The sequence below is a fragment of the Copadichromis virginalis genome, linkage group LG10 (genome assembly GCF_057382275.1).
Source record: "Copadichromis virginalis isolate Kocher_CV1m ecotype Utaka linkage group LG10, C_Virginalis_male_GT1.1, whole genome shotgun sequence".
Classification (NCBI taxonomy): domain Eukaryota; kingdom Metazoa; phylum Chordata; class Actinopteri; order Cichliformes; family Cichlidae; genus Copadichromis; species Copadichromis virginalis.
Window position 1 is genome coordinate 13029784 of NC_140627.1, and position 13510 is coordinate 13043293.

A 13510-nucleotide genomic window follows, 5' to 3' on the forward strand; every position below is an offset into this window, starting at 1 on the left:
ATGTCATTATTCCATACAAAACGATTCATCATGCTGACACTTGTCTATTTGCTCAGTCCCTGCCATGATCACCAGCCACCCAAACACTACCATGGCAAGGAAGGGCCAGATCAAGGAGCTGAACTGCACAGCACGGGGCGAGCAGCCCATTATTATCCGCTGGGAGAGAGGGGACACAGTCATTGACGCAGAGAGAAATCCCCGTTACTCCATCAGCATCAACAAAAAGGGGGATGAAGTCATCTCTACCCTAAAGGTCAGATAATATATACTTATACTCTTCAGGCCTTTAGTGTAGCTTAATGCCATTACACCGAACTATGCTAAAAAAAAAAATCTACTTCTACTATAGGCTATTGCAGGGTTTAATAAGCTTTAAAAAAAGTCCTATTAAAGGAAGTTATTATGGGAATATTTTTAGGATATTATATTCCTAAATTTCACACGTCATCTTTCCCTGCTTGTGCTGATGCTCGCAGCTTAACCCAGCCGAGCGAGGAGATTCTGTCTTCTTCTCCTGCCATGCCATCAACTCCTATGGAGAGGGCAGAGGGCTCATCCAACTCACTGTACAAGGTATTTCTACAAACAACTGCAAATCCCTCTTCTTTTATTTAAATAAAGAATTAAGGGGAAAAAAAGTATGTAAACAACCTAATGAGGAAAGGTTATTTAACGAGATACTGATGGTGGTAAAAACAAAGGAAAATTCTTTTTTTTTCCACCCTCACGCAGAGCCACCCGATCCTCCCGAGCTCGAAGTACGGGAGGTGAAGGACAGAAGCATGAACTTGCGCTGGATCCAAAGGTTTGATGGCAACAGCATCATCACCAGCTATGACATTGAGTACAAAAACAAGTCAGGTGGGTTATTAAAAACAACAAGCCTAATCCCTAATGTAAAAGTTATTTCAATAATTAAAAACTGAAAAAATAAACCTCTGCTCATATTCAACAGACACATGGGATCACATGTACACAACCAGGAACATCTCACCCACCAACAATCAGGCCAACATTGTAGAGCTGCACCCGGCATGCGTTTATAGTATCCGCATGTACTCCTACAACAAGATTGGCCGCAGTCTTCCCAGCAAAGAGCTCACAATCAGTACCGAAGAAGCACGTAAGTGATTGTTTTTCTCTAAATATCACGGTTTTTTGCCTATCTAGTATTTGTTTTTGCTGTCTCTGTATGGAGTAGAGCCATCACTATCTGATATCTTCCATCAACAGCACCTGACGGGCCTCCGATGGATGTAATCCTGCAACCGATGACATCTCAGAGCATACGAGTCACATGGAGGGTAAAATCACTGTTGCTTACGACTTCATTTAAGTATTAAGCCTAGTATAAGTGGAAATAACTAGAAAGCAAACAATGATGGGATATAAAGATATGCTCCATGATTTAAAACAACAAGGTTTCAGTGATGTCACAAACAAATCCAAAATGTTAAGAGACACCTGTGAAATTGTTGGTTACAGAAATGCAAAAATTAACTAACTAAAATTTAGAATTTATCTCGTTTAATTTCTTTTTTTTTTTTTTACATATTGCTGTCAAATTTCATAGTAAAACTTTTTTTCTCCAAAACTTTCAGGCTCCAAAAAAGGAGCTGCAAAACGGCGTGATCCGCGGCTACCAGATTGGATACAGAGAGAACGGTCCAGGTAGCAATGGCCAGTATAGTATTGTGGAGATGAAAGCTACGGGGGACAGTGAAGTGTACACCTTAGACAACCTAAAGAAGTTTGCCCAGTATGGGGTGGTGGTCCAAGCCTTCAACAGAGCTGGGACTGGCCCATCCAGTACTGAGATCAATGCTACCACTCTGGAAGATGGTAAGTGGACAGCAAGATGAAGAAAACGAGGAGAAGACTGTGAGATACAATTTAGGAGAGTATGGAAGGAAAAGAGGAGGGACTGTAAGAAAAAAATTTAAACATCCAAAAGGAACACATGAAAATAATAGTCAAATGCAATAACAGGATGAAACACTCATGAATGAACATAACATGCATGTAGAAATGCATGCTCAAACAAAATGTTAGAAATAAATTTGCAGCACATCCCCCATTATTCTTTCCACTTTAATTAGCACCTTCATTAGGCTGGTAGAGAGCGAGAGAGGAACAAGGAACCCCATTACTCTTTAAATGTCTGCCCACTCTACCTCCCTTTTCCCTGGTCTGCCTTCTTTATCTTCCCTTTCTTCCCATGGGTTCCCTTGTCATCCTCCTCACTGGTCCTCTGTCTATTATCCGTGTTTTTATTTCTTATACTTTTTTGGACCCTTCCTGTCTGAGAGGAGAGTAATGACGGGCACTTGGATGATGAAAATTGGCCATGCAGGTAGTCAGAAGCTGCCTCTACAGCTTCAATTAGCTTAAACAAGAACATTGTCTTCCTTTAGATTGTATCCTCCACATTTCAGCTCACACCCTGCTCATCTGCATTTTGACCCCTTTGGTGTAGCTCTTTTACTATTCATGTTGCTCTCTCAGTGCTCTTCCTCCTCTCCATCAACCCCCCTCCACTTCTACTCTCCTCTCTAAAAAGCTAGGAATGAACAAGGAGCTATTCAGGACTAATTTGAGCTTGTTTGACTGATTTATTTCAGCGGAGATTTCCTGTGGTTTGTGACATTGAGTTATTATTACTTATCAGTGCTTCGGCTGCCATGCTACGTCGGACCAGATTTCAGTAGAAGCCATTAAAACACTAAGAGTACTCAAATATAGTTTAACAGTGCAGCACTAACACTCACTCTCTATGTTCCCCAGTGCCCAGCGAGCCTCCGCAGAATGTGAGAGCAATCTCTGTGACATCAGATGAGGCAGTGATCACATGGGCAGAGCCTCCACGGCTGACGCTGCACGGTGTGCTGAAAGGCTACCGGGTTGTGTTTTGGTCCCTCTTCCCTGACGGAGGTGGGTGCTGTGGGGGCCAGGCCCAGTGGCCAATGCAGAGTAATTATCACCTATCTCATTCTAAGATTCACCAACCCGTCCTCCCACTCACCTACCTTTCTGTCAGTGCTGTGAGTCAGAATGTTTTAATGTGTATCCACACCTTTCTCATAAAGCACTTCCTGGTCCTGTGTGTTTTGGAATTTGTCTGTTTGTCAAATAGATTGTATGTCCAAGATGGAGATATGGCTCAACTTTAGCTTAAGGGCTAGCCTTTGATTTGACAGAAGTGACCACATTTAGATGAGAGGGTGATGCACCCATCCATAGACAGCGGGGGTGCATCACACAGGCACAAATACCTATTTACTACATACAAATAAAACTCTTGGAAAACTAACAGTTAGTTGCACAGCGTGCTATATTATTTGCCAGATAACTGCTCCAGAAGCACCAACACCCCAGACACGATCAACATCATGCACCTAATAATACAAAGCATAAGTCCTAATCACATTTAATTGACTGAGTTATATAAAAAAGATGCCTCTGTAGAGTTCTTATGACTTGCTACAACATCATTTTTATGTAGCATATTGCAAACATGTTTTTTTTTTTTCAGCTCTTAAGTTAGTCATTTTAATTTGAAAGTCGCCTTAAGGTATTTGAGTTTTTGGCACTTCTGCACTTATTTTATTTTTCACCCCCAAAGATTTCTGTTAAGTCTGTCATAGTTTCTTAGATTTTTAATAAAACTTGTGATCAGAAAGTCACACAGTATAGCAATGAGTGTCTGTGTGTTGTAGGTCCAATATCTGTGCAACTCTGTTTCCTAAAAAAATATTTACTCCTCCTTTAGACACAATTTTGAAATAGGAAGGTAATTATATTCATGAAAAAAAAAGTAATGGCCACGTATTACATTACCAAATAAATGCAACTGCAAATAAATATATTTTTTAGGAAACAGAGTTGATGTGTGTTGTTACTCCTATCATCACCTACAGCTTCTAAAAAGAGTTTTTCTCCTCTCCCTCAGAATGGGGAGAGATGCAAAACATCACCACCACACGTGAACAGGTGGAACTGCGAGGGCTCGAGAAGTTCACTAACTACAGTGTTCAGGTGCTGGCCTACACACAAGCTGGCGATGGGGTCCGCAGCAATGTCCTCTATATCCAAACCCGAGAGGATCGTGAGTATACAATTCATTTGTTTTTTACATGAAGAAAAGTGTGCAATGTAAGGAGATGGGAAATGGGATAGAGGTAGATTTTTAAAAAGGGAGCTGGTTGTATCTCAAACCCATAACAAAAGCTCATAACAAGCTATGCTGGGAATCTCCATTAGCTGTGCTAATGAGAATTAAGAGGCTTTGAGTCCACAGCTCAGGGCTAAGGGAGGTGTTTCGGGAGGAGGAGGGAGAAGTGATGTCTTAGAGCATATAGCATCCAGGAGTCAGCCATCGGCCTGGGCCTGCATCCTTACCACCAGCCCTCTTGCCATAGGCATAGGGATTAACTCCTTTTGGATTAGAGAGAATTAATTTTGTGCTTACACCATTGGAGGCAGGATTACAGCCAGATCCATGTCTCTTTATAAAGGAGGAGGAGGGGCCTGGGGGGCTGAAGATGGAAAGATACAATGGTGATTGCACAGCCCGTTCTTGGCTGACAAAAAATAATGAGTGAAAAAATTATAAGAGAAACACCACAGCTGAGGTGTTTGTTTATTTGTGTCTAGACTGCTGTCCTCTTCTGATTGACTCAGTGTTCCATCGTGTATTTTTATAAATGAGACTGTTCACTTAGTAGTGTTCTCTTCCTCATCATCACTTGGGTTGTGCTAGTTCTGCAGCAGACTGTCTTGGCAGACTGTCTGTCTGTGTATCTGTCTGTCTGGAGTCCTGGGCAGATTTTGGGCACCAGATGGGACCTGACTGTCCCATCTCCTACTGGTGCTTTGACATGGGGGTCCAGTTATGATAATGATAGCCTCCTGTGCGCCTCCCTGCTGCCATTGTTACATGATCCCTGTCACTTTTTTTGTCCCTGCTTACTTCATTTAAAACTTGCATCTCTGCTTTCTGAGTTTTTGTTGTTTTCTTGCCCACTCATGTCCTCTGTAGGGGAAAGAGATCTGAGGGTAGAGAGCATCAGGGGGCCTCACAAAGAAAACAAGAGGAATGGGGGATGGATTTAGAGGGCTGGGTCTTACACTGTGGTAGCCTCCTTCTGTAGAGGCCAGATGAGGCCCACTGTCAGGCACAAGTTATATTTATGGTTTGGTTTGAATAGGGTTGATAGTGTGGACCCAGCACTGTAAGACCAATGAAACAAAAGCATTATTGTTCACCTTTCACAGTATCCAGTGTCCTGATGTGTTTTTGTAAAGTGTGCATGTTTTTTAAGCCCCTTTTGTGCCATTATCTCGTAATCAGAGTATTAAACAGTGTCCAGTGCCAAGCTGAAGTGGCTAGCAGAGGATCAGACACTAATGTCTAATCTGTTTGAGAGTTTTGAGAATGCTGGGTGTCACAGAGTCAGAACTGCTGACCAGTGTCTGAATGAACATATGTCACAGCCATCCCCTCAAAAGGATGTTTTTCAAAGTCCTTCCAGAGCAGCTTAGTACAGGCTAAGACTTCCAATCCGCAAAAAAAAGCCTGTTCACTTTAATAGCTATCCAACACCCAGCATGTGCCTGCACAAACACAAACACACACACATATGGATGCCCGCCATGCTGATGTTGCTATGTCTTTTCTCCTAGTTCCTGGTCCACCGGCTGGCATCAAGGCAGTTCCCTCCTCCTCAACTAGTGTGGTTGTGTCCTGGTTGCCTCCTCTCAAACCAAATGGCATTATCCGCAAGTACACCATCTACTGCTCCAGTCCCGGATCTGGACAGCCAGTAAGTCCCTCCTCTGTGGGTGTGATTCATATAGGGCCAATTTATCTCTGAGGTCCATGTAAACCAAGTAACTTATTAAATTACCAATGGAAATAATTCATTTGTAAGCGCTGTTATTAAATGAACCTGTATGCATGCATTTGTGTGTGTGTGTGTGTGTGTGTGTGTGTGTGTGTGTGTGTGTGTGTGTGTGTGTGTGTGTGTGTGTGTGTTGCGCATGTCTCTCTTTCACTGTGTTTGCACCATCGCTTTATTTCCTGCCCTCCCAGATGAACAGATGAGGTTGTCTTGGCAACGTGATGAGACGTAGATATGCAAATGAGCCAGAGAACAAGCTCACACATGCACACTGCCGCATCAGAAGCACACACTCACAGAGACATCACATTTCGACATTTTCTATTTATACACATACGTGCAAGCATTTCAATTGTGGTTAGATCATGTGCACACAAACACCAGCACACGGTGAAGTCTGATATCAGGCTAGAATCTCACTTTCTTATTATTCACAAATACTCCTCCCTCTCTGTGCATGAGTGCCATGTAAATGAGCACAGGCAGGGAGGAGAGAGGGAAGGAGGGAGGGGGGTGGAAAGAAGGTTGAGAGAGAAAAAGAAGCACACCATTAGAGGTAGGGAAAGACCGAGGGGAAATGAGAGAAAAAGAGAGGGATGAGGGAAGAGGGAGAGACAGGCAGGGTGGAATGGAGGAGAGAGGAGGGTATCAGTCACATCGAGATGAGAGTGCTTTTGTCCGTCTTTTCATTATCTCCCTGTATCACTCCCTGGATCACCACAACACCGCCACGATGCTGAAGGAATGTTCGAACCCCCTGCACACAAACACACACACACTTATGCACATCCTCCCCTCCCTGTGTCCCTCCATCCAGTCCTCTTCACTGAGCTAGACAGAGAGGGAAAGAAAAAGCAAATGGTGAAAGAACACAGAGATGAACAGATTAAAGAGAGAGAACAGCGGATCATCTTAAGAGACAACAGTCTTTTTGTGCATTGCCATGTATGTGTTTGTGTGGATGCAGGTGAGTGTGTGTTCATTCTCAAAGGTTTGCTTGGGGGAAAAATACATCCAAGCAAACCTTAAATCCAGTGTTGAGTACAGCATTATAAGTAGCTGTAGGTCATTTGCATCAAATTTATTTTGAGTTGTGGGACAAATAGACAGCTCCGCACAAAGGTTTACATTTTCTGTTTTGCCTTTCTTGTGTTGACCTAAAACCTGTGTTCAATTCTGAGCAATCATACTGCTCGCTGTGCATATTTTCTATAGTTTTTGTTTAAAAAAAGACATGGTTTTATGGGTTTTGCCTGAACAAAAAAAAACAAAAAACAGAGAGAGAGAGAATACCACATACCACATCTGTTTCTCCTTTACAACCAAAACACTCAGTTTGCTCTGCAAAAAGCTTTAACTCCCTCAAAACATTCAAATGATGTCAAGTTGTATACAGCATAAGATCTACGTTGTTCAGACAATAAATTCACAAGTTGATCTGGGTGGAAATGGAATCCATAAGGAGGTCAGCCATAGCTGAGAAAACCCGGCAAAAATAATGCACAGTATCATCCTTAAATTTTGGGAAAGACAAATAAAGAAAGAGTCAAAAATGCAAGTTGCTGTCAGTGTATCAGAGACAAAACATCTCAGTGGACTCTATGTTTGTGCTTTGGATTTAAGTGATTCGAGAAACAATATATGTATCATTTCTGCCTTTTATCACGAGGCAAACACTGCCAGTGAGGCTAATAAGTTAAAATTTTAAACAAACAGATGACATTGACAGATGTATTTGGCTTTCCCTTTATTTCTCCAAAAAGTATGCTTTTTTGTTGTTTCAAGATACCGACAGTGTTCAAGGAAAATTGCACACCTCCTTTTTCACTGAGCGCATTTTGATGTGTCACAATAGGAAAAGGACAGATGTAAAAAAAAAACTGTTTAATCTGTCAACTGCAGGAGCATTAGTTTCAGTTTCCTGGTGTCACGTATGTTATGCTGAAACTTAAACAGAATAGAGCCTAAATTAATGTTATGTTCATCTTAATTTCCTTTGTAGCTTTATAAAATGTAGCACTTTAATCAAGTCCACAAGCTGCCACCACTCCTGTTATATTACTGTTTTATTTGCTAACATGACATTGCGTGCCCTCTGTCCCAGGCTCCCAGTGAGTATGAGGCCAACCCAGAGATGCTCTTCTACCGTATCACGCACCTTACCCGCGGTAAACAATACCTCATCTGGGCTGCAGCTGTGACAACTGCTGGAAGAGGCAACATTAGCGCAAAGGTCACTGTGGAGCCTGCTGGGAAAGGTGGGTCCCCCAGGCATGCCAGTTGTAGAGAAGAAGGGTAAAGGGATTTGTGCAAAGGTTATCAGGGAGAGCGCGGTAAACATGGCTATGAACTGGCAGCATGATCTCCTTTACACAGATCACTTTCATCAGTCTCCCTCCCTCTCGCTCTGTGTACAATCTCTGCTATTGATTGACAGCCGTGGTATTGATTGAGCAGCGGCTGTGTTGCAAGAAACGTTGTTGTTAATTATGTGGTGATGAACAGGGCCTATCCAGTAAAATGACCCTTGGGGAGAGAGATAGCAGGCAAAATCAATAGAAGGGAGGATTTATGGAGAAATGATAGACTCGAGACTAAGAGTTTTGACAGGGGGCTACATTAAAACACTATGGTACAGCTTTTTAATCCCCCAGGAAAAACGATTCAGGCCCACTTAATCATCCAAAAGCAGACACAGAAAGACAAGTTGAAGTATGAATAGAGTCATTTTGGTGTAATGCTTACTATTTGAGTTTAACATCATGTGCTAAAGATGCATGTTGAGTTTTACTGGTTGCATCTTTGTGTGCAGTCCCAGCTAAAATCCTGTCCTTTGGGGGCACTGTGACCACTCCCTGGATGAAGGAAGTACGTCTGCCCTGCAGCTCAGTGGGAGAGCCTACTCCCACAATTAAATGGACCAAAGACAGGTCAGAGCGGTCACTGTATACCCTTAGATATCAGAGATATCATGTACACATGCTGATGCTATTTCTTGTGGGGAAAATTGATTTTTTTAAAACTGCTCTTAATCCTGAATAACCTGTCTGCTCTTTATCAGTGAGGACTCTGCCATTCCTGTGACAGCTGACAGCCAACGGCAGATCTTATCCAATGGTACACTGGTGCTACGCTTAGTCAAAGCAGAGGATTCTGGGTACTACACCTGTACGGCCACTAATACCCTAGGCTTTGACACCATCATAGTAAACCTTGTGGTACAAGGTAAGAAGAAACAGAAAATTTATAAACTTATTTGAGTGAAACAGACACTTCTGTCCTGGTGCTAAGTTATTGTCTGTGTGTGTGTACATCCAGTTCCTCCTGACCAGCCTCGTCTGACTGTCTCCACTACTTCCACCTCCTCCATCACCCTGGCTTGGATTCCTGGGGATAATGGAGGAAGCTCCATCAGGGGTATTTAAATATTGTTGACCTGTTTTTTAAGGGTGCTTCACACTTTTGATGTCATATGTACTTATCCAGTTGTGCAACAAGCTTATGTTTCTAGGTAAAAGCAAGTCAAACCGCAGCTGGCTGTAGCTAATTGTAGCTGATTGTTGCCCCCTGGTGTCCAACAGATGGAGCTGCAGCAAGGATACACCACCATTAGTAGCTGTGTTTGACATAAATGTGTACTGGTGTGCCTGCAGGATTTGTGCTGCAGTATTCTGTGGACAACACAGAGGAATGGAGAGATGTGTTCATCAGCTCCAGCGAGCGTTCCTTCAGGTTGGACAATCTCCGCTGTGGAACTTGGTACAAGGTCAAGTTGGCTGCCAAGAACAGTGTGGGCTCAGGACGTATCAGTGAGATCATTGAGGCAAAGACGCATGGAAGAGGTGAGGGGTCTAGAGAAAAGTGTTGAAGCTGGAATTAAGTCGAAATAAATCTTCTCTTTCTTTACTGTCTGTTCTTGTAGCAGCAGTTACAACTTTCTTCTCAAACATGAAGCCATCAATGCATCACAGATAAATACATCTTAAATTGCTAATTTATGATTATCTTTCTAACCTAGTGTCTTTTCCTTTTCCAGAACCGGTGTTCAACAAGGACCAGCCACTGCTAACGCACATCAACTCCACTCATGCAGGCCTCAACCTTCAGGGTTGGACCAGCGGGGGCTGCCCTATCACTGACCTGATGCTGGACTTTAGGCCCAAAGGTACTTGGGCCTGGCAGAGCCTCAAGGCCAATTCCACAAATCAGCTTTTCCTCAGTGAGCTGCGAGAGGCCACCTGGTACGAGCTCAAAATGAAGGCCTGCAACAGTGCTGGGTGTGGCAACCAGACCTCCCAGTTTGCCACAACTGACTACGATGGGAGTAAGTCTTTCCTAGTTTTTTAGGTCTTGGTGTATCTTTTTCCTCTCATTCATGTTTCTGTTACTGACTCTTGTAAATTTTATCAAATTTTTCTTCTCCTTCTACTCTCATTAGGTACAATCCCTCCCATTAAATCAGCTCGTGGAGAGGGGGACGATGTGAAGAAACTGTTCTCTATCGGCTCTCCTGTCATTCTGGTTACCCTTGGCGTTGCTTTGCTCTTCATTATACGAAAGAAACGCAAGGAGAAGAGGCTCAAACGACTTAGAGGTGGGAAGTAAACTATTTAATATACTAACACAAGTGACAAGCTGAAAAAATATGTCTTAATTATATAATTATACCGTCTTCTCGCAGATGCTAAGAGCCTTGCAGAGATGCTTATCAGGTAAGAGACAGCTTTATTTGTTATGTGTACTGTATAGAATAGCTGTATTTTGCATAAATAAATCACTTACAAGCAATTTCAGGCTTAATATATATGTTTTTGTTTTTTTGTCTCTGTGTAGCAAGAACAATCGAAGCATAGACACTCCAGTGAAGGGTCCTCCTCAAGGACCAAGGCTCCATATTGACATCCCACGTGTCCAGCTCCTCATTGAAGACAAGGAAGGCATCAAACAGATAGGCATGTGACCACACATTGACAGCAACACAGCTGCCATTCATAGAGGGGTTTTTAGAAGCCTCTAAAAGATCTTAGTAACTCGTTTATTTCCTTGCTTGCAACAGGAGAGGACAAGGCAGCAGTGCCGGTGACAGACACAGAGTTCAGCCAGTCAGTGAATCCACAGAACTTCTGTACAGGCGTTTCTCTGCATCACCAAGCCCTTATCCAGAATTCAGGCCCTTTGATTGACATGTCAGACATTCGGCCTGGCACAAGTGAGTTTGTTTTAGGTTCATATTTGTTCTGCTTGTCACAGCTTTCAGTGAAATAGTTTGAGGCTTTAAATATGAGCAACAGATTTGATCTTTTATTGAAGTACATCTCCAATACATTTGAGAAAATATAGACTTATTGACAGCTAATACATGGATACCAAGCATCTTTGATCCTTAGATGTTCTCTGATCCCTGTGACCTCTCTCTTCTCAGACCCAGTGTCACGAAAGAGCATAAAATCAGCCCACAGCTCTAGAAACAGATACTCCAGCCAGTGGACGCTTAGCCGCCCAAGTCAAAGTCAGTCAACAGCCTCTGCACGAACTCTGACGTCTGACTGGCGGACGATGGGCTCTCATGGCATCACAGCCACCGAGAGTGACAGCTACAGTGCCAGCCTCTCACAGGACACAGGTGGGTTAAAATTAAGAAAACTTACTCTCTTGTAACTGAGTAGCTAAGTAAATGGTTGAAAAAAACTACACTTCTTTTCTTTCAGATAAGGGAAGGAACAGCATGGTGTCCACAGAGAGCGCGTCCTCCACCTACGAGGAGCTGGCTAGGGCGTATGAGCACGCCAAGCTGGAGGAGCATCTACAACACGCCAAGTTTACAATCACAGAATGTTTTATCTCTGATAGCTCGTCTGATCAAATGACGACAGGTACCAATGACCCAGCAGACAGCATGACCTCCCTCAGTACACCCTCTGAACCAGGCATCTGCCGCTTCACTGCCTCACCACCCAAACCGCAGGACTACGACCGCGGTAAAAATGTGGCTGTGCCCATTCCCCACCGTGCTAACAAAAGTAAGTATCAGAGCTGAGACCCATGTGGGGACGCTGTTCTTTTGATTTGTTGTTTGTACTTGTTTTACATTCAGTGCACATGTAGAATTACACATAATTACAGTTAGGACACCCATATGTATGTATTGCATGCCCACAATTAAAGACACACAAGGATGAGAGTAACAAAAAGCCACTGGTTGCTAAAACAACAACTAGATTTTTGTCCCAAGCCATTTTGAAATCTACTTCCACATCAGTTCCTCATTTTCATACTATACAGTGGCTTGCAAAAATATTCGGCCCCCTTGATCTTTTCCACATTTTGTCACATTACAGCCACAAACATGAATCATTTTTTTTACAAATAAATAACTGAAAAGTGGGGTGTGTGTAATTTTTCAGCCCCCTGAGTCAATACTTTGTAGAACCACCTTTTGCTGCAATTCCAGCTGCCAGTCTTTTAGGTTATGTCTCTACCAGCTTTGCACATCTAGAGACTGAAATTCTTGCCCATTCTTCTTTGCAAAACAGCTCCAGCTCAGTCAGATTAGATGGACAGCGTTTGTGAACAGCAGTTTTCAGATCTTGCCACAGATTCTCGATTGGATTTAGATCTGGACTTTGACTGGGCCAGTCTAACACATGGATATGTTTTGTGTTAAACTATTCCATTGTTGCCCTGGCTTTATGTTTAGGGTTGTTGTCCTGCTGGAAGGTGAACCTCCGCCCCAGTCTCAAGTCTTTTGCAGACTCCAAGAGGTTTTCTTCCAAGATTGCCCTGTATTTGGCTCCATCCATCTTCCCATCAACTCTGACCAGCTTCCCTGTCCCTGCTGAAGAGAAGCACCCCCAGAGCATGATGCTGCCAGCACCATACTTGACAGTGGGGATGGTGTGTTCAGAGTGATGTGCAGTGTTAGTTTTCTGCCACACATAACATTTTGCATTTTGGCCAAAAAGTTCCATTTTGGTCTCATCTGACCAGAGCAGCTTCTTCCACATGTTTGCTGTGTCCCCCACATGGCTTGTGGCAAACTGCAAACGGGACTTCTTCTGGTTTTCTGTTAACAATGGCTTTCTTCTTGCCACGCTTCCATAAAGGCCAACTCTGTGCAGTGCACGACTAATAGTTGTCCTATGGACAGATTCCCCCACCTGAGCTGTAGATCTCTGCAGCTCATCCAGAGTCACCATGGGCCTCTTGGCTGCATTTCTGATCAGCGCTCTCCTTGTTCGGCCTGTGAGTTTAGGTGGACGGCCTTGTCTTGGTAGGTTTACAGTTGTGCCATACTCCTTCCATTTCTGAATGATCGCTTGAACAGTGCTCTGTGGGATGTTCAAGGCTTGGGAAATCTTTTTGTAGCCTAAGCCTGCTTTAAATTTCTCAATAACTTTCTCCCTGACCTGTTTGGGGTGTTCTTTGGACTTCATGGTGTTGTTGCTCCCAATATTCTCTTAGACAACCTCTGAGGCCGTCACAGAGCAGCTGTATTTGTACTAGAGATGGACCGATCCGATATTACGTATCAGTATCGGTCCGATACTGACGTTAATTACTGGATCGGATATCGGAGGGAAATAAAAAATGTAATCCGATCCATTAAA

The 13510-nt window shown here is 43.2% G+C and overlaps 1 protein-coding gene across 2 annotated transcripts in view; it reads left to right on the forward strand.

Moving 5' to 3' along the window:
* LOC146699951 (cell adhesion molecule DSCAML1-like) overlaps nucleotides 1-13510 on the forward strand; it is a 54067-nt gene that overhangs the window by 35482 nt on the left and 5075 nt on the right. The window contains exons 12-32 of one of the 2 annotated variants that reach the window (XM_085469896.1): nucleotides 57-256; nucleotides 480-576; nucleotides 736-864; nucleotides 959-1126; nucleotides 1237-1307; nucleotides 1605-1845; nucleotides 2788-2973; nucleotides 3953-4108; nucleotides 5686-5825; nucleotides 8008-8161; nucleotides 8716-8833; nucleotides 8965-9128; nucleotides 9222-9320; nucleotides 9557-9745; nucleotides 9940-10227; nucleotides 10342-10497; nucleotides 10585-10615; nucleotides 10737-10855; nucleotides 10960-11112; nucleotides 11326-11526; nucleotides 11612-11923. In XM_085469896.1, the coding sequence (XP_085326022.1) occupies nucleotides 57-256; nucleotides 480-576; nucleotides 736-864; nucleotides 959-1126; nucleotides 1237-1307; nucleotides 1605-1845; nucleotides 2788-2973; nucleotides 3953-4108; nucleotides 5686-5825; nucleotides 8008-8161; nucleotides 8716-8833; nucleotides 8965-9128; nucleotides 9222-9320; nucleotides 9557-9745; nucleotides 9940-10227; nucleotides 10342-10497; nucleotides 10585-10615; nucleotides 10737-10855; nucleotides 10960-11112; nucleotides 11326-11526; nucleotides 11612-11923 (3372 nt within the window). The remainder of the gene's footprint in view (nucleotides 1-56; nucleotides 257-479; nucleotides 577-735; nucleotides 865-958; nucleotides 1127-1236; nucleotides 1308-1604; nucleotides 1846-2787; nucleotides 2974-3952; nucleotides 4109-5685; nucleotides 5826-8007; nucleotides 8162-8715; nucleotides 8834-8964; nucleotides 9129-9221; nucleotides 9321-9556; nucleotides 9746-9939; nucleotides 10228-10341; nucleotides 10498-10584; nucleotides 10616-10736; nucleotides 10856-10959; nucleotides 11113-11325; nucleotides 11527-11611; nucleotides 11924-13510) is intronic. The other variant, XM_085469897.1, reaches the window with a different exon arrangement.